The 20950-nt window shown below is 40.2% G+C and overlaps 4 protein-coding genes across 5 annotated transcripts; 2 read left to right on the forward strand and 2 right to left on the reverse strand.

The window, feature by feature from the left end:
• Positions 1-519: 519 nt before the first annotated feature.
• Positions 520-4090, reverse strand: LOC131664982 (uncharacterized). 2 transcript variants are annotated; one of them, XM_058936526.1, is made up of 4 exons: positions 3584-4090; positions 3230-3506; positions 2950-3154; positions 520-2305 (listed from the first exon to the last, which is right to left on the reverse strand). In XM_058936526.1, exons 2-4 carry the CDS (start codon positions 3245-3247, stop codon positions 2055-2057), a joined length of 474 nt encoding a protein of 157 aa, XP_058792509.1. In that variant the 5' UTR covers positions 3248-3506; positions 3584-4090; the 3' UTR covers positions 520-2054. The 2 variants fall into 2 exon arrangements, with proteins under 2 accessions (XP_058792509.1, XP_058792508.1); XM_058936525.1 differs by having other exon boundaries at positions 532-2314.
• Positions 4091-4289: 199 nt separating this feature from the next.
• Positions 4290-5487, forward strand: LOC131664980 (transmembrane protein 98-like). The gene is made up of 4 exons (XM_058936523.1): positions 4290-4535; positions 4614-4723; positions 4801-4933; positions 5200-5487. The coding sequence occupies exons 1-4, from the start codon at positions 4386-4388 to the stop codon at positions 5473-5475; spliced, it is 669 nt and encodes a 222-aa protein (XP_058792506.1). The 5' UTR covers positions 4290-4385; the 3' UTR covers positions 5476-5487.
• Positions 5488-6584: 1097 nt separating this feature from the next.
• LOC131664979 (ATP-binding cassette sub-family F member 2) lies at positions 6585-10247 on the reverse strand. The gene is made up of 9 exons (XM_058936522.1): positions 10027-10247; positions 9730-9917; positions 8435-8838; positions 8187-8350; positions 7826-8053; positions 7369-7756; positions 7105-7296; positions 6805-7008; positions 6585-6733 (listed from the first exon to the last, which is right to left on the reverse strand). The coding sequence occupies exons 2-9, from the start codon at positions 9914-9916 to the stop codon at positions 6587-6589; spliced, it is 1914 nt and encodes a 637-aa protein (XP_058792505.1). The 5' UTR covers position 9917; positions 10027-10247; the 3' UTR covers positions 6585-6586.
• A 233-nt stretch (positions 10248-10480) lies between these two features.
• Positions 10481-13340, forward strand: LOC131664981 (ubiquitin-conjugating enzyme E2 J2-like). The gene is made up of 4 exons (XM_058936524.1): positions 10481-10971; positions 11048-11282; positions 11751-11879; positions 11992-13340. The coding sequence occupies exons 1-4, from the start codon at positions 10856-10858 to the stop codon at positions 12217-12219; spliced, it is 708 nt and encodes a 235-aa protein (XP_058792507.1). The 5' UTR covers positions 10481-10855; the 3' UTR covers positions 12220-13340.
• The last annotated feature ends 7610 nt before the right edge of the window (positions 13341-20950 follow it).

The following is a 20950-nucleotide window of genomic DNA, read 5'->3' on the forward strand; positions in this document are numbered from 1 at the left end:
AATTAATAAATAATCATCCTGATCCAATAATTATGAATTCTCTTTCTAACATGTATATTGATACTGATACAGTGAAATGATCGATTTAGTCTTGACTTTGAGAGGCGGAATTGAAATGCTTTATTTTTTGTACATCATTGCCATTTCGGATTCAGATTTTTTCATGTTACATAAAGTACCGACAACGCGCATAGCATAAAACAGAGCATCAGACTAGAGTAGAAGATTTATTATGCGTGGCGAATATTAAAGTGACATAAAATATTGACTGCTGGAATTATGAACGCTGTCACCTTATCAATCACATAAAAATGCCGATATAAATAATTATTATTATTAAACATCAAATTAAAATAAATATTTAATAACTTGATAATACATGTGAGAGTTAATATGAAAATTACGAACATAGAAAATTAATTTTATTTATATATTTGAATCCTGGCAAACAATAAATGCTACATCAAGTCAGATAAGTAGTATGAAAAGTTGCATGCGAGATACCTAACAAAAAATATTCATATTTCATAGGCTGAAAAATTTGTGAATTTCAAAAATGCAGAGCCAGGCACATTAATTATGATTTTGCAATTTATTGATCTCCGAATAGGTTAAAGCCTGATAGCGCTTTCTTTTGCCTGAAGGCGTGCGAGAATGATCGAATTATTCTCTTGATAACAATTTCTCTATATTAAGATTCGAAACCTCAGATTTGGCTTTCTAATCACTTCACGCATATTATTTGCGATTCATTTGCTTAGGCTTAGAGAATCTTGAAAGCTTCAGCATTCCGCATCAAGACACATAATCAGGTTCGCACTACGAATTTCATTGTCTCAATTCATTTCGTGGCTGAAAACCTTATTTTAAAACGTTTCGAGAGAACAATCTTTAGGGAGATAAAATTTGCATAATATTCGCTTAACCGCAGACCGTAGTAAGCTGTATCTCGTTCTCTGAGGCATCTTTCACATCTCTTATTCCTCGAGAAATCCACTTCCTGTTGGAAGTCTGCATGTGCGTGCTCACACGGAAGCTGCGGGGAATATTTCGAAAAAGTGACCTCTGAGATTCAAGAACGACGAACGGCTTCGCAAGGCCAAATGTTCTCATAATTACATCTCATTAGCTTATCCGCGATACTGTGACATTTGGATCGGATGGATAGAGCTGGACGTGCGAGGGGTCGAGTGAATGTTATTCAAAATTGGTAAATAATCGAGCGTAAAAACCTCGTGGATTTCTGTGGATTTCGAACAATGGGGTTCAATGAGAAATCGAACCTCGAGTCCTTCGGCCCCGAACAACCACTCAACATCGTTCGACGTTAGACTTAGGATCCCGCGACCTTGTCTCTCTCGCGTCGAGTGCTAGAACAAACACATAGTCGAGTGCCAGACGTTTGAGTTTTATTTCGCGCAATGATCTTACCACGGTTAAAGGTCGCGACGAGATCATTGTACTCGGAGTGTCGAGGCCTCGCGCATAGAAGCTATTTCAAAGTGCTGAGTACACAGTGCTTGTGCAGCACATTTCACGGTTTACTCAATTGACGAGCTCTATGACACTTATGACTAAGGTTTTTTTTTCTTCTCGAAAGCGCTTCGAAGATAAGACTGGTATGTTGGGACATCGTCCGTATTGATCGAGACAGTATTAAACTGCGACTCGTATTAGCAACACTCCACACTTGTAAACTGTTGTTTACTTTAAAGTATAGCCGACCAATGGATCAAAGGATAAAGTAACAGAAAAATTATGTTTGGGAAAAGCCGAAACTTCAATGTAGTCGACATTTAAATGACATTCGCACGTGGAAAACCGGTATTGGCTGCAGGCTACTTCCTTCTTCGAGAATTCACATACATTTTTGTTCGACGCGCATCACTTTCACCGTATACGCACGGCGCTGCTAATGCGTCAACATTACGGAGTAATTTTTTTTTTTTTTTAAATGTCAATGTTCGTTATGGATCGCTTTGCTATCGTTTTATTTATCGACAAATTGGTACACGCAAAAATCTATCTTAGATGGGAGTACTTTTGTAACTTCTTCAATGAACGTGTCCTATAAATTCATGTTGGTGGTTATGCACGTCCAATGGACGACGCTCTTGATCGTGATCAGGAAAGGCGTGTTGATGGCCTCTACGCACAGTCGAGATGTCGACCGGAATGATCGGCACGGGATAAGTTTGCGACATGAGCACTGGCAGCAGTACTGGGATTGGCACCAATTTTCCGCCGTCGGCGCTCTTCGCTGACGTTTTGCCGTAAGGCCTGCTTGCTCGCATTTGTGGGTGATCTGAAACGACTTGAACGAACCGTCGTGTATCGCGACGTATCATTTCAACAGACTCCAAAAATATGAAATAAAATGTGGGGAAAACAGCTCGTGGCTTAATATTACATGTCATACACGTGTATTCCAAAAGTGCTCAAAAAAATCAACTCATTTAGGAAAAACATTCGTAGCCATCTAGTAAATGAGCATAAAAGAGCTAGGCTTATATACTCGTATGTATATATATAACATGACGCTTGGTCAATAACTTCAAACGGAGACCTTGAATGGCAATGCGCTGCAAAACAGTGCGGGTTAAACCTTAAGCCGGACGAGCGATGTCTGAATTTCTCAAAGAGACATTCTCAATTTAGGAGCAGCCTATTATCAACAAATCATCTGCATGTCTGTAACTCTCGCGCAATATACATTTTTAAAGGTACCTTAGACTTTACTTCATTCGCGTAATTTAATTTTAAAATAATTTAATTATAAAAGATATTTAATTATTTCCTACGCAGCCTAATCACTCGGGATTCCCCCTGAAGCCCGTGGACATTGACGTTTAGTTTGGTGATTCATTCGATCAATTTGTATTCACTTTATAACCTTAATTAAACAAGCAAACAGTCCATCACACATGTTTAATTCACAGATTAAATTACCATCGTCGTCGTGCCGCCGGTTTTTTGCTCTTGACTCATAGTCCGTGTCTAGCTCGTTGCGGCGGATGTCCCGAGGGTTGTTGCTTGGCTCAAAGCTTAATTCGCTCTGGCTCCGCAGGCTATAACGATTGTCGAGCAGCTGATCGATTCGGGATAAGTCTGGTGTCTGGCCGAATGCCTCGATTGCCAGGAATGCGAACAGCAGCTGTTTGAGAATGGTAATTGCGATACAGTTATAAGATTTACGAGGATAAGCGTACGTACAACGAATATAAAGTACCAGTAAGAAGCGTGCCATTGCAGGATCGATGCGTCGCGAGAAAAGTTCTTTTCAACGCTAATCAATCGGTCGAACGCTTTCGATTGGCCGTTCTGCTCTTGCCGTGATTCATGCGTGTTGAGTTTACAATTGGCGCGCGATCCGATAAGATTGACCAAAGTGTTTTGCGTTTACAATGCTCTATCGAATCGATTGAGAGAAAAAATTGTAATTATCCATCCAAAATGGAAAATGATTGACCACATGCGACACATTCAAATCAGAAACTACTTTGAATCTGAAACAACAAAAAATTAATGTCATTAAAAGCCACTTTATTTACATTCCACAGTCATTCTTTGTTTCTTTTCCAACCTTGCGCTACCTCGCGCGGCACTCGCTCGCAGCTGCTTCCAGGACGGCAAATGAGATAATCGTCACAAATATCAAATGTTCCTTCCTTCACGCTTGGCAGTCAACGATCGAGACTAACTATTAAACGTTAATGTTTCGCCGATGAAACTTGTATTTACGAAGTTGAGACAATAATTGATCGAACGTGGTGAACACCCACAAGCTGACTGTTAGTAAGTCTGAATATTCTCATGAAGTGATTATTCCAATGCTGAAGACTACTTGTTTCGATGGATTCGCGAGGCACGAAGCGTAGTGTTGAGTTTTCCCGTCTGAATCGGTGCGCGTAAACTACTGCAAAGCTTCTTAAAATTTGCAAGTATACGCGACTGTAATTATCTGGATTATGATTTGCGTCTGATTCTACAAGATTGATGAAGCTGACGGCAATCGGTCGACACTACAGCTGCGAACTCCGTAGTATTTCATTTGCCCAAATCTCAACTATAGTCATGCGCGATTTGCGTGGCTGGACCATGCGCATCCGGCGTCAGACTGCAATGTAAAAAAATCTCTTGTTGCTTGCAAAATGCGCGTGTAAAGGCAGACAAACGCAATAGAGATTTGATTTGATTTTTCGATAGGTGTGCGCGACGCACGCACGCGTGTCTCCATCTGTCGCCGCTAGCCTCGACTGCGCGAGTCGAGAGTGCGGAGCGCGGCGATGATAACTGCGCAACTGGAAAGTGCAGTGCGCGCCTGGGGGGCGTCAACGAAGCATCAACAGGTGGTCCGCCGCGAGCAACAGATCTGCGGAGAGATCATGAGCTCGGTGGCGAACGCGGCCGCCTCGGCGGCTGCACCGGCGGCCATGGAGACCATCGTGGCCGTGGCCCTCGGCGCCCTGGCCGCCGTCTTCCTCGGGGCTCTCTTCGTGCTGCTCGTCATCTGCCGTCGACAGCGCTGTTACTATGTCACTGCCTCTCGCTTTTGTCCGCTCGCTAAAGCGACGCCTCGCTCTCTACTCTCGCTTTGTCTTTCTCTCTTGCAGAATCACAAGGACTCGCCGGACATGAGCTCGGACCTGCTCGACGGAGACAGCGCTTTGGGCCTCGGACTGGACGCCTGGGAGAGCGACGAGTGGCTCGCCGGAGCCGAGAGGTAACCAAGCTGTCGCGCTCGCGAATGACTTTAATAGCTTTTGAGAAACTTCAATGCGCGCTTGATGCGTCGTTCAGGTGGGTGGACGACGCCACTGGACTCGCACCGCCCTGCATCGCCGTGCTCAGGTCTTGTCATTCACTTGCCACCAGTCTCACCACCATCGCCGGCACTGTCAACAGCAACACCGTGCCCCTGGAAATCGTTGACGTAACTATACTTTCAACCTTTGCACCCTGCTCCTTCAAAGCTTTTCTAAAGCTCTGCGCTATTAGAGAGACACTTTCGACCAAACTTTCTAAAGCTTCATTTCAGTCAACCGATACACAAGCATCGCTACGTGCTCCTCTAAAGCTCTTCCAAATTGTCTTGAGACTTTTGAAAACTTGGACTCATTGTCCATTGCACTAACTTGGTGATTTTCAAAAGACTGTTTTAAAAAGCTATTGGCATGACAATTGAAATTTCGATTGCAGGTAGCTAGACGTATTCCACCGCGCGTCGACGATGTTGTTCGCAGTCTTTACCCACCTCTGGACGCTCGCTTATTGGAAGCGCGAGTCGCCGCTTTAGTGCTCGCGGTGACTCATCTTGCCCTCGTCACCAAGCACGGTGTTCCAAAAAGTCAAGCGCGCAAGCTTGCGTTCATCGACCAAGCGCTTCACGACATGGATTCGCATTTACTTGTACTGAGGAATGCTGCATTGGCACAGGAAGCGGCTTGTGCTATTCCGGCATCAACACCCGTATAGTTTGTAGTTGTATATTTTGCTGTATTATTGTTATTCTATGTTTTTCTTCAAGCAGTATTTTCTCATAGAGTTTATTGTAAGTTAGATGACTGTGATGGAAGGAGAATGATAGGATACAAGATCTGATATGTTCAAATAAAAATCTATGAAATTTTATTAAGATATTTTAAGGTGCATAAAATATTTGAAAATTTTGCTTCGTCTGAAATGGCCATTTGAGTAAAATTTAGAAATTATTTGAAATTCAATGATAAACATAAGTAAATGTCGTATAAAACATGGTAATTATTATATTCTTTTGTAACACCTCGTCTTAGATTCTCTTGTTCATTTTATTATTTATTTTAATTACGTTACTAATGTAGGGAACAAGAGCAGCTATTACAATTTTCACGATTAAGAACGTTGAAAAAATGTTTGTTAATCATAACTATCAGAAATCTAAATATCATAGAATTAAGTTAAAAAAGGTATCGAAGATATTATTAGACAGACAGTTTGCTAATTTAGTCAATTTATTTGTAAGGTATTAAATTTATAGTAACATGAAGAATCTCATTAGTGTCTTTCGCGCACTTGTAAAATTATCTATTTATTGGCGCTCGTTGTAAATTTGTATCATGCCAGCAATACACTCGACACAAATGAGTTTCATTTGGTTTTATAAAGTGTGCAGTTTATATATTTCGTGAAAAAAATCAATCATATAAATTTTTTTAAAATAAATATATATCATTATTGCATTCAATTATCCTTCACTTTGTTATTTCGCATACGTGTCGCAGGCCAAACCAATTTGTCCTTTTTAATTTTTTCTCTATTATTCTAGCATGCGTTTGTCATCTAAATCAATTGCAAAAAGTATTACTGATACTTAACAGTCACTCTCAATCAGCACATAATTATTTATATATCAGTTCAATAAATTAGCTATTGTTGGAAAACAGCTTGTCGCTACACAGCAGCGAAAATTCATGTAATTTTTCCTTTCTTTTTTCAGTGTTTTCATTTTGTGAAATCTCTAAAGGCATTCTTTGAGGTTTGTGTGTGTGTGTGTGTGTGTGTGTGTGGAGAGATGATTTTTCCGAGAAGTAAAAAGAAATTAATTAAACTAATTTTTGCTCTGACCAGCCATTTCCTTTTGTCGTTTCTGGTTATCCTTTATAACCTTGGATTTGAGATGTTCCTTATAATCTAGAATGTTACCTCGCCATTGGGTGACAGCGCCATTTTCACATACCCAGATTTGATCTGCAACCTATGTCAAAATTTGTGATTAATTACCAGAAACATTTTCTTTCGAAATTAAATAATAAAAATCATATTTACCTGATTGATCAATCTGAAATCGTGAGAAACTAGCACCATGCCACCATCAAAATCGTTAATTGCATCAGCTAAGGCATCAATCGTTTCCATATCCAAGTGATTGGTAGGTTCATCTAACAACAGAAGGTGAGGAACTTTCCAGGCTAGCCAAGCAAATACAACACGACATCTCTGTCCATCCGATAGTTGTCGAATTGGACAAATCTACAAAACCAAATTGTATATTTGGTTCGGTTCAATTGTAAAAAAAGTCGTTTGAAAGAATGTAAGTATAGTTAGTAAAAACTACGAGATACTTACTTGTTGCCTGCCAGTCAATCCATAACGACCAATGATTTTACGCATTTCCTCCCGTTCTTTAACCTCGGGGAAAGATTTCATCATATAGTCCAATGGAGACATATCCAAGTCCAATAGTTCATGTAAGTGCTGGTGATACCTTCCAATACGAAGATGGCTGTTTTTTCTGATCATTCCATTTGTAGGTACCAACTACAAATAAATTCAAAATTGACTATTATTTTTCAAGTAAGAAAAATTTATCATCCAATTGTAAATACTCACATCACCGTACAATAGTTTCAATAGGGTACTTTTACCAGCACCGTTAGGTCCGACAAGTGCCAACCTAGTATCCAAATCAATACCAAATTCTAAATTCTTGTAAATCCAGCGACCGTCATCAGCGTAACGAAAACTGACGTTTTGGACCATTATGACGGGTGGTGGAATTGTACCACAAGATGGAAAATAAAAGTTCAAAACTTTATCGTTGGTGACTTTCTCGGTAAGACCTTGGGCTACCATTTTCGCTAATGTTTTTTCCTTGGACTGAGCTTGACGAGCCAACTTTGCGGAACCATGTCCAAACCGAGCAATGTAATTCTTCATGTGGGCAATTTGATCCTGTTCCCAGTTGTATTGTTTAGCTTGATTTTCCAGCAGTTCCATTCTATAAAAAAATTATTTTATGATTATGATTCGTTAGGAAAATACATAAGAATTCAATAATGAAAATTACCTTGTTTTAACGAAAGCGTCGTAGTTACCAGTATAGTATTTTAGTTGTTTCTTGTTGAGATGAATAATATTTGTACATATTCCATTCAGAAAATCTTGTGAATGAGATATGATAACCAAAATTCTTTTGTACGTCTTTAATTCTTCTTCCAACCACACGCAAGCATCCAGATCAAGATGATTTGTAGGTTCATCTAAGAGAAGTAAATGTGGTTTCACATATAATGCCCTGAAAAAAAACAATACAATTACTTGAAAATTTAAACAAACGAAACGGAAAAGCAATAAAAGCTTTCTGACACTAATTATTTTAAAGCTTTTCTGCTAGTTACTCGACAAATGCAATATATGCATAAATTTACCTAGCAAGTGCGATTCGCATTCTCCAACCTCCAGAGAAATCTTTTGTCGGTGTGTTTTGCATTTTGGCAGTAAATCCAAGACCATGTAGTATGTGGGCAGCACGAGCTTCAGCTGTGTCAGCAGCCATGTCATCTAACCTTTCGTAAACATCCATAAGTTGCTCCTGAAAAGATTCAAAAATTATGAGAATCATTTTGAAGATAATTAACTACTTGATAAAAAATGATAAGAAATTAGAAAATCTTACCTGAGCATCCTCTTCTGGACAGTCAACCAGTTCCTCTGCAAGCTTTTCAAGCCTGACTCTCTCCTCATCAACTTCCATAACACATTGCAAAGCTGACTTATCGCTAGCAGGCATTTCTCTTGTCAGATGGAAGATATCAATGGCATCAGGAATAGGTACTTCCCTATTACCCAAAACTGACAACAACGTAGATTTTCCTGATCCATTGGCTCCAAGCAAACCATATCGACGACCACAATTGAGCTCAAGCATTGTATCCTGCATCAATTCACAACCATGGAAAGTAACAGAGAAATTTGAGATCTTTATATCTCTACTGCGGGGATGTGAAGCCAAGGAACCAGTACATGCCCTTGCTTCCGCATTCAGACGCGCGTCCGCCTCCAATTTAGCGCATAGCGCTTCTGCAATAAAAAATTATGTCTGTCAGATTTTCCTATAGGAGCTTCTTACAAGAAGAAAGGTAGAGCAAGAGTTTAACGGTTGAGTGAATTTATTGATTTGATGTTTTTATTGATAAGACTTTCTCTTGATTAACTAAAGTAGATTTTTACAGGCTAACTGAGTTATGTTTCACTTGGTAACAATATTGACATTAAAAAATTTACTATATAAATGTCTATTTAAAATATTTAAAATATTTCTAAAATTAAGAGAAGGCAATAATTTTACTTTCAAATTTTAGACAAAAATGACTTTTTTCATGTACTAAATCTTGAAAATATAGCACAGAATTAATGTACATAAGTATAATAATTTTAATTGAAAGTGACAATGTGTAATAGAATCAGTAAAGAAATTCTATACTTCAAAATCAATATTTCACAACAGTTAAGAGAATATTTTTCTATTGCCTTATCAGTGAAAATTCTACTAAGCTAACAGCTGCTCAGTGAACAGAACTGTTTCATTTTTTGTCTCTATGCTATACAAAAATAATGTCAAACATTTTATGATAATTGTAATATATAGCCTAAAATATCTAACTATATTTTTCAAATATTCAATTTGTAATTATTATCTTAATAATGGTTCTTTACTGAAACTATTTTTTTTATATGAATAGCATCAGCAAATTCTATCAATAAATCGACAACGAATTTAATTACAATCAAATCAACTCAGTATTCCTATACGGAAAAATCCATTTACAACAATATCAGTAGTGAAACTCTCTTGAAATCCACAATCGATGACCGTAAAAGAGAAAGTTTTATCCCCCGTCAGAGTCTAAAAATATACCTCTCCGAAAGAGATCAGCTGTAAGAACAAAGGGAAAAAAGTTATCTACGAACCCTCGGCAGACATCTGAATCTGAATAGTGCCGTTGGTGCCATTCTGTTGTGTTGCCACTTCTGAAGGACTGTCATCCCTAATGTTGTCCTCAACCTTATGATTCCCTACGGACTTTTTACCATTTTGTCTAGCTTTAGCAGCCTCCTTCTTCTTTTGCTGCTGCTTCTTCTTAGCGTCGGACGGCATCCTGGAAAATCACCAATTTTGGAATGTCGTCTCGGATTACGTAAAAAAACAGATTTCTTGTAGAGAGGTTAAATTGTGATCACACACGTGTGCCTCGAAAATGACGTTACCTTATGACGACGATTAACGAGGAATAACAAAGACAAGAGGTTTAATTATTACGAGAGAAGTACGGACGAGACAAACACACGCACGAATTAAAGTCCCCGATGACGCTCGCACGCGGCGGACACAATCGACCAAAGACGTGCACGTTGCTGACTTGCGAGCAAGCGCGCCAAAGAACTTTGGCTAGAAGAGGAGAGCAGCTGCAATCAGCCTATACCGCAGGTCCGCTCCGCAGTGAACAACGCTGTCAGTCTACGAGATCAGAATACGACACTATCACCATCTGTTGGACAAAGACATCTTGCGGCAATCGCCATTCTATTTTGCGATGCACATTTTATTCCTCGATTAATTCGATCTGAAACTGTCGACAATGAGGTGTTATTGTAATTTTAAGTAATCAAGATAGTGTCATTCACATGAAAAATAGTTCAAAATAAATAACCAATCTTATAGTTTAAATTTTAGGAGAAATTCCTAATAGTGCCGCCTGCAATCGATAACTCAGCTGATTGTCGTAATCGGTAAAATCGCTTCAAAAGAAAAAAAGAAATCTCTTGCGGTCATTGCCAGTCAAGTTGATAAACGTCAAAAAGTCTTTGTGGTGACGTATGTGTACATAACAGTCCAGAACAGCGATTTTCCTTTTTGCGTGTTCCTACCGAGAGTAGTTTTCACTTTTCCTTGTCTCGCTTGTCGCGCACACAGTTGCGCGCAGCATTGGAGTGACGTGGTGATCTTGTCCCGTGAGCTGTGAGCGAAAGAGTAAAGTGTGGCTCTCGCGACTTTCTACGTTTTCTTTCCTATTGGACGATTGGACATATTACGAAGATGAGCCGAAAAACAGGCACCGCTACTGCCAGATTAAAACAAGACTACCTAAGGCTCAAGAAGGATCCGGTTCCCTATGTCCAGGCTGAGCCTGTTCCTTCCAATATACTTGAATGGTAAGCTAATCGTGACGTTTATCTTGACATGTTAATGAGTGTTTACTTATCAGTGCGATCGTTTGTTTTTCCATAGGCACTATGTTATTAAAGGACCAGAAAACACTCCATATGAAGGTGGATTTTATCATGGCAAACTTATCTTTCCTGGGGAATTCCCTTTCCAGCCTCCTAGTATTTACATGACAACACCAAATGGTAGATTTAAAGTCAACACAAAACTCTGTCTTTCGATATCTGATTTTCATCCCGATACTTGGAATCCTGCTTGGAGTGTATCCACTATTCTCATCGGCTTACTTAGTTTTATGGTAAGTTTTGCTCTATTTGTGTTGTGTATAAGATTTTTGAATATCAATATAAATTTTTTTATAGCTTCCATCATGAGCATATAATTACATGTTGTATGAATAAACAAGTCTTCATTAGATTATTTAGTGCTATTAAAATCATTGTGATAATTGAACTACATATAGTACCAAACACACTTAATTCTAACCTCTAATATAAGGTCAATTAAGCAGTTTGAACTAGATTCATAATTGAATAAAAAATTCAAAATGGATCAGTGTCATTATCATTGTTATTATTATTTTTCCTTATTTTACAGTAAATGTAAAACTATTTCATTAAAAATGTATGACAAGAGTGTAGAATAAAATGGAAATATTTTATTTTTATTATATCTTCTGGTAGTTTGAAATATTTTTGAAGTTTTTTATCTGAATCAACATTATTATCAATGGCAAAGTTAAAATGCAATAAAATATTTATTTCAGATTGAATCAAGTTCAGCACTAGGAGCAATCAACACACCTGACTGGGAGAAAAAGCTTTTTGCTGCTCAGAGCCTAGAATATAATTTACGAGACAAACTGTTCTGTGAATTATTTCCTGATACTGTTCAAGTGAGTAACTAATTTGATATTGTCTAATCATGCCTTTTATAACTCCTATCTCAATAATTCGTTATTATCAAATTCCTGTAATGTTATCCAATGTTTGTAATATTCATTACAGACTATCAAAAAGGAGTTGGAGCATCGGAAAGAATTGGAAAAGCAGGCAAGGCATCGTTCAACGACGGCGGAAGGTTCGACGACGGTACCAGACCATCAGCTCTGGGACCAAACGCCTCTACATAGTGCATTGACAAACCTCGTCGTAATCATTGGCCTGGCGGTATTCGCTCTCGCTGTAAAGTATGTTCTTCGAAGTATCGCTACGCAAGAGTACATCCAGCAGTAGACTCTCTTGCATGTGTACGTGTGCGTGTGTTTATTTGTCTAATAATAATGAGCGCTGTGCGCTTCATTCAAAATGCAACAAATACCATCGAGAATGTGAATACGGTTTTTCACTTCTGAGTGCGTACGACACGAACAACTATTACAATTAAACTTTTGATATGATACTTGAGAGAGCGCAGCACAGGGTACGAATTGAATACTTGAACCAAATTCGAGCCTTTCTGATTTTACTCTGTTTACGAGTAATACGAATCGATTTATCTTCCCTTACACGCTTTCAACGTTCGTATCGTATATGTTTCGAATTCTCAACGTTTGTACATTCGGAAATAAAACAACAAAATAAACTCTTTAGTGCTTCTTCTGTCATTTGCGCTCTTCTGTATATTCAAAACTTCAATTAAAAGGCTTCTGTAGCGCACATACCTTCATACGTTCAGTTAATACTTTATTTCTTCGAGTTCACCAATCGTGCCAATAAGAAAATAAAAATTAATTGAGGTTTATGGACAGTTGATATTGTATTCCTACAGCACTGGATTTTGTAAATAAAAATAGTGTTACGTGTGCGTGCTCCGCTTAGTATAATACTTTTTCTTATATGCTTTTTATGGCATTGCGTTTTATATTATACACAAAAAACTTAAGAATACCATGTATAAAAAACGAATAGATATCTTCTGTTTCCATTTACTGGTTAATAATATATTTTTAAAACTTCTTCCGAACGATTCAGTAATTTTCATGTTTAAGCATAAATAAGTTTATTGCATTATACATAATTTAATAATTAACTCAACTTTAATAATTTCTTACACTTTTTACTGATATACTATCTTGAATTCAATTTTAATTATTTTAAAATTTATTATAACCGAGCTATCATTAACGAACTTATAAATATATCAACCAAAACAAGTTTAATCAACATTATTTGATAAAAATTGCAGGACAATGAATGAACAAATTCTTTCCTGCATTAAACCTATCATTAAAACAAATTATCATGCATCATCGAATGGTTCAGTAATGAAAATGATAATCCTGTCATATTTTAGTTCTACAAAAAAATGTAAATAGATAATATATTATAAGTAATGGCTGTAAACTTGCAAATATAATATTATTTGCTTGAAAAATCTGATTGATGTTTTATGCTGACTTTACATCACTCTATCCTCTAACTCCCTTCTTTCTTATAAAAAATACCGTGATTTGAGTACTTCTTTTATTTATAGCTTAAAAGAAAGCACAAAAGACAATTTTCTTAAAGTATTTTTTTTCTATTTCCATCGTATCTTATACCAAGAAAGATAGATGTGCTTATGTAATATTAAAAATGATTGTTACCCACAATGGATCATAAAATCAATAGAGACCTACTTTTAGTATAATTGATTTACTATGCTATTACCAATGCAAAAAAGTAAATTATATAGCTGTCACAGCTATATCATGAATATACTATTCAGAGTAAAATTACTATAAATAACTAGCACTGCTCTCAACAATAACTCTGCTCTACTGCATGCTAATATACGACATGAATCTTTTATATAGTTTACTATAGTAGCATAAGTTTTTTTGACAACTGTCTTGATCTACAACATCATAACCAATGACTTTCAGTAATGCTCCAAATGAAAAATTGAATAATATTCAGTTATGCTTATGCTTTCTTCAATATTTTATGCTTTGATTTATCGTGCAGATAGAATCAATACTTAATTATTCAGTGACTGTAAGTTCAAAAAATCGTATTTTTAATATTCTCCTATATTTTATTATTTCTATTGTAAATAAAAATAGATTGAAGAAATTGCTGAATGTTTATGAGTTTTGATACGTTTCAGTGACGTTGGCAGCTGGCTGAACTATATTATAATATGTATATATAGTGCTGATTTTTTAATTGCTTCTCATAACGAAATTTCGTTTGGAATAATTTCATTTAATAATAATTTCATTTGCACAGATCATGCTTTATTTTCAGTAACTTGTCCTGGAAATATTTGAGAAATTCTAAAAAATTTTTCAAAATATCCATCGAACAACCTTTGCTCGTCTTCATTTTAAAATGACTTATGGGACTGTTATTGAACTAATACAATCATTGAAATACTCGTGTTACAGAAAACTGCATTGAAAAATGGCTAGTTTATGGGATAATCGTGGAGCAGATTGCCTTTTGCATGGGAAGTGCCCGTGTTCCTTTTCAATCCTTTGACTAATCGCGAAAGTATCGACAAAGGTGAGAAGCTGATGTAACAAGTTGAACCCCCCGTTTACGAGTAACAATTGACTTTTGATCTATTGTCCTGCTTTTGTGTTGTAAGTAAATGTTGAATAAACATTATTTTTTGTTATTGTATTGAATGTTTAGCGTGTGTCAAGAAAAAATGAAACAAATCGATTTTGAAAAAGAATGCACATTATCTGATTCGACGAAAAATACTTATTTCTTCTATGGCCGTCAAAGTCATTACCCTTCCGACGAAAATAAACTTATTCTTGCATATTTTATTTCTTTGATGGGTATTGCTGTCATGGAGTCACGAAAGTCATCTCTACTTTATTAGCCCTTGCCATCGTTTTTTTTATTTATATTCAATTTTTTTCTCGCCAAGAAAAACTTGTGGATAACGTCTGAAAATACTCACAGTATATTTGTCTAAACGAAGATAGAGATATATTTTTGTTGAAATCCCTAGTGAGAAGCCACAAGACTCATTGAAATAGCATTTTGCAATCAAATAAAATTGTTTTATAAAAAGTACGAATTCGGCCTATCGGAATTTTATAGTCGATGTTTACCTTGCCATTAGCTAAATGGAGCAGATTTTTACAGCGAGAAAATTCGAGTGCGACGAGACATGAGAAGTATCAAATAAGTAGGCAATCTAGTGATTAAATATGAATAAAATAGTTATGATTGATTGATTGCATGATTTTTAAACTGTAACAAATGCCTTTGTTGCCACAGGGAGCTGCGAACAGAAGAGGCAATAACAAATGCTTTCTACTTAGCAAGTAAAAACGATAGCAAAGATTCAGACGATTGTATAAAAAACGGCGTGTATGACTTGTGTCGATGCAACAATACGGCTCGTATCGGGTGAGATCCCCATTTTTACCTGGTTCATTCGTCGTAGTCCATGAGTGCTGTTGACGGTCTTGAACCGTTAAAGGTAAATAACTGAAATTATTTTTTGTGCAGAATAAAGGTTTTTCGCTATATTAATTCAAAGGAAAAACGTAACGATTAACGACGTCAATCCATTGACTGACCTGGCCATACGTGCTCATTTTCGAATATAGTTTATATCCGAAAATGAGTTTATTGGTCGTAACATTAATACGGGCCGACGAACTCACGGTTTTACCAGATTGTATTCTCCAAAGGATTAATAGTACTCACCAAATGCTTACTGTTGTAAATAAATGAAGAAAAGACCTTGTATACAAATTCCAACATTGTATTTATTATTATGTCATTTTATTACTATATTATTGTATTGTTTTATTTCGATGCTGCTTTGGAATGTTGAAAGACTTACGATTTGCAACTATGCGGTACTTTATGCCTACAGATCAAGAAAAGAAATAGCATTTTTCAATCAAAACAATTATCGCAACAGATGGGAATAATTCATCCAGAGAAACTACTACAAATTTTAAAAGCAGCACCGCTTATTAAATGATTTATCTACCTATAGTTTGCGTATCAAAATTAAGGAAAGGTTTATTTCTTTATTCTTATTGAAGCACTATTTACAGAGACATTGTTTAATAGTTTTTAATATTTCGTGGTTCTCACATACTTATTTTAAATTAATTTTTAGTATTTTCTTTTATCTTTGTGTTTTTTTGCTCAAAATTTAGGTTGCATTCTTCTGCTCAATCTATAGATACGATTTATAATAATATTAAAAAAGTGACATGGATGTAGTAGAAATCAAGATCGTCAAATTAATATCTTGTACGATTAAATTTTACGATTTTTTACTCAGGATTGAAAGTTGCAAAAATTTCATTATTTTGTTGTCGTACAAAGTACCAAATCAAAACGTTCGACCTTTACTTTCCGTATCACTTTTTAAAACTGTTGTAAAAAGAAACGCAATTTTAGCTGTTGCTCACAACCGCTAGCATTGGTCAATAATCAAAAATACCGTAAAGATATACCTAGAAGCAAGCTTCCGATAAAGAGACCATCCCTCGATATTTTCATGACGTAAACTTGTGGAATGAGCAACCATTTGAGTTCAACTGTCACTTAAACACGTAAATATATAAGCGAATATTCGACTAAAAGTTGATCTGCTTACCTCGAAATAAAAATTGTTTGCGAGGAGCATTTGCTACATGCACGAGATATATCGAAATGCACGATATACAATCGCGTAAATGAATGGACGCGTTGTCCGCAGTCAGTGAAGAGGAAGGATGAGCAGCATAGATTTCCTGAGATTCGTTCGTTGGCTCGATGTGAGACCGCGATCGCTGCCTGAGCATGTCAAAAAGAATTATCCGTATCGCGAATTGAAACTAGTCCGTTGTGATGGACTCGTGAGAATAATTTTTCACTAGCGAGAACGTCAAAGAAACGATAATTAATCCCATCGACAAGCGACGAAAATGCGCGGAGACGAACTTGAAAACTTGAACGAAAGGCCTCGAGGTTAATCCACGCAAACATGCCGCAAAAGAAGCAAAGGGCAATTTATCCGAGCGCGAAATAACACGGAAGCCGAGGCCGCCGCCGTTCGTTTATCTTTTTCCAGCGGCGCTCTTCGCCACTTTCACGCACTCTCGGCTCTTCGCTCTCGCGGCGATAAATATCGCGCGCTCTTCCTCTTGGCGTGTCTGCCGCGATCGGTGCGCGAAGCCCGAGAGCTTCTCGTTCGATACACTTCGCGCGTGGAAACACTCGCCTCAAACAGCGGACGCCGCGCGCTGCCGAGCGGATTCCCTAATTAGCGGATCGGCCTGCCATACGCAACGAGAGCAAAGGAAGAAAAAGAAACGGCGGCGCCAACCTAGTCAATCGTCGTCGCGCGCCGCCCACCGCGCCCACCGTGCCCATAAAAAATCAGAGCAGCGCGACTAAGTCGCTCGCAGGCGCCAAACAAGATCCACGTGGGCCCGCCCGCCCCCTTCGCACTCGTAGGATTTGTCGCGAGAACCTCGCGCTCGAAAGGTGAAGAGAGTCGCGACAGCGCGGGATCCGCGCTGCGCCTTCGGCGAAGACGCATCTTCTTTGTTTCGCCGAAATCCGGGCGCGACGACGCGGCAGGAAGTGGAACAGGACACCACTGCTACCGGGCCACGCTCATTATGGGTCGGCTAACGAGGCCCCGGTGCTAATGAATTCCAGCGCGGCGCGGAGGGGAGGACCGGGGCCCCGAGAGCGATAGGCCGATTCCAGGAAAGGAGCCGCTCGCCACGCGCGCTACCATGACCACGGGGGCTCCGCTTCGCGCAGAGGAGGGAGGATCCCGTCGCTTCCGGCCAAGCGCGGAGGGTCGGACTTCCTGTGTGCCATTTTGTTTTTCTTTTGCCGAGCCGAGGGTCTCCTCCGCGACGCTTCGAGATGTGCTCCACTGCAACTCTCGTTCGAATGCTCGCCCGGCCTTTGCGCCATTTTTTTTCTTCTTTTCCATCTGGGAACGTTGCGTTGGGTATTCACGCGCCGAACGCACACTCGCTCTCGCGTGATTTCACCGCGACGGAAAAGAAGCGCCTTGGCAATCGAACGAGGCACTCTTTGTACGTAACGGAGAGCGACGGTGTCGCGCGAGGCGATAAATCCACGTACAGTGACATAACTCGCGCAGCCGTAAGACGGAAACAGATGTCGTCGCGCGAGGCCGGAGAACAACGGATTGCACTCTCCTCGCGCGCAACCCTCTCTCCAGAGAAACGAAGAACCGTGCTTTTCTTCGGTCCAACGGGACGAGAAGCAGCTCACCAGCGAAGCGATGGCCAGACGCGAGATGGGTGGATCGAGTGGGCATGGAAACTCGCCCCCCTCCCCCCGCGAGGGTGTCGCTTTTCCTTTTTTTCTTCTCCGTTCGCCGCCTCGCAGCTGTCATGTCCTGTGAGAATAATGTCCTTGCGCAAGGGCGGAGCCGCTTCCATTACCTTGATGCACGCGTCGAGTGGAAAAATTCTAATCACCTTTTCTCGTCTCGTCGAGAGGCGGCTTGGCAGCTGACGTGCGCTGCGCGATTTCTCAATGAGACGCATCGTTGCTATCGGAGATTGCTCGGAGTCCGTTTCAGAAGAGAAATTCCGAAAAGCATATTCTCCCAATCGAGTTATTTTTTTTATCTTCTCGTGAAAAAAATCGAAAGGAAACATAGTTGCGCTGGAACGCATAGCATTGATGCACAAAGCGTTTTTAACGAGTATAAACAAGCCGTGCACAGATCAACTCCCGCAAGGGCCATAAAAGGGCTGCATCGGGCCTCCTACCGAAAATCTGGAAGGGAAAAGAGGAGCGTGGGAGCCGGAGCTTCGGACAGCGCTGCTCTTGGCGTTTTTTTTACGTACGCGTATGCCGGCGATCGTTTGACGGATAACCCATCAGTCATTTCCCAAATCTACGAGCCCGTGTCGTTCTTTTTTTTGAATTCATGCGCGCCTCTTGATGCTTTGAGTGGCATTTCGAGTGCGCGGCTAAAGGTCGAGAGGAGGAGGAGGAGGAGGAGGACGAAAAAAAACGCGAGGGAACCGATTGATTCGTCGTTGACGATTTTTTGCCCTCTTACGTGGCTGTGTCGTGTTACGCCGAGACGAGATAGAGAAAAAAAATGAAGCTTCGCTTCGAAGGTTTATATATAATTTGTGCTGCCTATGTGTTTACCTTTATTCGAGATGGGCTGGCTTCGTAAACAGTTCTGCTTTTTTACTCGAGCTGTGCGCCTGAAAATAGGCTTCTCGGGAAAATCACCTGTTTTGTTGACGAGAGAGCCCGGCATTATAAGTCAAGAAGTCAAGTGCTTGATTTAGCCCGTACGCCCGACAATCGGGCAAGCCGAAACGTCGAAAGTTTTTTTCGCAGCGCTGCGCGCGAAATGGCGCTTGCCGAAAAAGCAACTCGCTAATTGCGCCCAACGGAAAGGAAAAAGGAAGTCGGCAGGCAGGCTGTTCGTTAGCGGAGCTTTGACAGTTAAGGGCCGCGGGCATCAAGCGAAGAGAGCCGAGGCGAGCTCGACTAATCGGGCGAACGACTTCCTCGCGGAGTAGTTTTTGGCGCGGGCCGCGCGGCGCCAGAGAGAGAGAGAGAGACCCGTAATAATCAGCCGTGTCTCCTTCCAGCCGGCGTCCGTCGCAAGCGAGACGCGATGCGCGCGTAAAAGCCCGTAGTTAAAGCTTTGTCCAGGGCGCCTTCACGCTTCGTAGATCAGCGCCGCGAATTTTACGGGCGTATCGGCCGCTTTCACTAGGTGCTTGCGGATTTTAAGTGTCGCGCGCACGCCGATTTTAACGGGCCCGGCTCCTTCCCCCTCCAGAGTCACTGCACTGTTTATTGTTCTTGAAATATCGTCGCGGCTCGGAATAAATCGCCCGCAATTGGCTAAGGCTTGCGCCTCGCCTCGAGACCATGCGGCGCGCGCTCGATTATTTTCTTCGACAGGCGGCGATCGTCGATGACGGACATGACAATTCATTTTTTCAATTCGCTCAACGAACCACAAGTCGGACCAAATATTTGCAAATTATTTTATCAAGCAACGCAGCAATTTCTGCAATCCGACGAAATCTTCCGAGAGAATTGCGTCATAACTGAAGGAAAGAGCGCGCGCATTCGGAATCCAAACTCGTAAAAATCGACGAAGGCAAACTTCCCGTCGGCGCACGGAGCTTACTCGTCTTGAAAAAATTGCCGACCTAAGCGTACGCGCGACGACGAGGGATAATCTAACCTCGTAAAAAAGAAGAAAAAATGGTAGCAGTCGCCGCTTTTTTCGGATTGGCCGAAGCGCGATCAGCGATGACACCATCGCCTAGCCAATGAACGTGGCCGAGAGGCGGCCGTTTACTTACCGTGCGCGCGTTTCCTCGCGCGCCGCTTGCAACAATATTTGCACTGGCGCGCGCTCTTCTTCCCCTATTAGCCGTGGGCTCCAGAATTAATCCGTTGAATTTTTTCGAGGCTCGCCGTCTAATTTGAATGGGGCTTGCGTTGATTAGAAACGGGAGGTAAGAAAAAACGGAATTTTCAATAAAAACAAGTTCGAATGGGCTGGAAAAGAATCGAAGGACGATGCGATGTAATGAAGGAAGAACACAAGGCGTACTTAGAAATGGTTTCTTACTTTATTATAACAAAGTTTAAATTGAGCATGAAAAATACTGTACATGTTATCGCATAGAGGAATGACATTCTTAACTCTAAGTCGACGAACTAGCGCAAGAAAAATTGAGGAAGAATCTTGAGATGCAGCGATCGAACGGACATTGGCTGCAAGTGTCTGCAGCATAGTTGCCGCGAAGGAGACAGTGTCCCGGGTTGGCGGAGCGCGAAGGAACCAGAGAAAAGCGACGCTCGCGTAGGCGCGGACCGGCGGCCGGGAGGGCCGCGAAAAGCCAGAATGTCCAGCATCCAACGGTAAATCCGGCGCGTGACTCACGCGCACCACCGGCGCGCCCGCGAGCTCGCAGAGTACAAAGGCGTCCAATTATCCGCGCGGCGCCCTAATAAATAACGGGTTTTAATGCAG

The sequence above is a fragment of the Phymastichus coffea genome, unplaced genomic scaffold, assembly GCF_024137745.1.
Source record: "Phymastichus coffea isolate CEN01 unplaced genomic scaffold, Cenicafe_Pcof_1.1 PCOF00047, whole genome shotgun sequence".
In the NCBI taxonomy this organism is placed as follows: Eukaryota; Metazoa; Arthropoda; class Insecta; order Hymenoptera; family Eulophidae; genus Phymastichus; species Phymastichus coffea.

What these genes read in the sequence shown, in the direction of transcription:
- LOC131664980 (XM_058936523.1), top strand. Translation starts at nt 4,386, where the DNA reads ATGAGCTCGGTGGCGAACGCGGCCGCCTCGGCGGCTGCACCGGCGGCC. An exon ending in TGGCTCGCCGGAGCCGAGAG is followed by an intron (nt 4,724 to 4,800) that starts GTAACCAAGCTG and finishes TGCGTCGTTCAG; the next exon opens with GTGGGTGGACGACGCCACTG. An exon ending in TGCCCCTGGAAATCGTTGAC is followed by an intron (nt 4,934 to 5,199) that starts GTAACTATACTT and finishes TTTCGATTGCAG; the next exon opens with GTAGCTAGACGTATTCCACC.
- LOC131664981 (XM_058936524.1), top strand. Translation starts at nt 10,856, where the DNA reads ATGAGCCGAAAAACAGGCACCGCTACTGCCAGATTAAAACAAGACTAC. An exon ending in CCTTCCAATATACTTGAATG is followed by an intron (nt 10,972 to 11,047) that starts GTAAGCTAATCG and finishes GTTTTTCCATAG; the next exon opens with GCACTATGTTATTAAAGGAC. An exon ending in TCGGCTTACTTAGTTTTATG is followed by an intron (nt 11,283 to 11,750) that starts GTAAGTTTTGCT and finishes TATTTATTTCAG; the next exon opens with ATTGAATCAAGTTCAGCACT.
- LOC131664982 (XM_058936525.1), bottom strand. An exon ending in CCGGCGGCACGACGACGATG is followed by an intron (nt 2,315 to 2,949) that starts GTAATTTAATCT and finishes GGTTCGTTCAAG; the next exon opens with TCGTTTCAGATCACCCACAA.
- LOC131664979 (XM_058936522.1), bottom strand. Translation starts at nt 9,916, where the DNA reads ATGCCGTCCGACGCTAAGAAGAAGCAGCAGCAAAAGAAGAAGGAGGCT. An exon ending in GATTCAGATGTCTGCCGAGG is followed by an intron (nt 8,839 to 9,729) that starts GTTCGTAGATAA and finishes TTTTTATTGCAG; the next exon opens with AAGCGCTATGCGCTAAATTG. An exon ending in TGAAACTATTGTACGGTGAT is followed by an intron (nt 7,297 to 7,368) that starts GTGAGTATTTAC and finishes ATTTATTTGTAG; the next exon opens with TTGGTACCTACAAATGGAAT.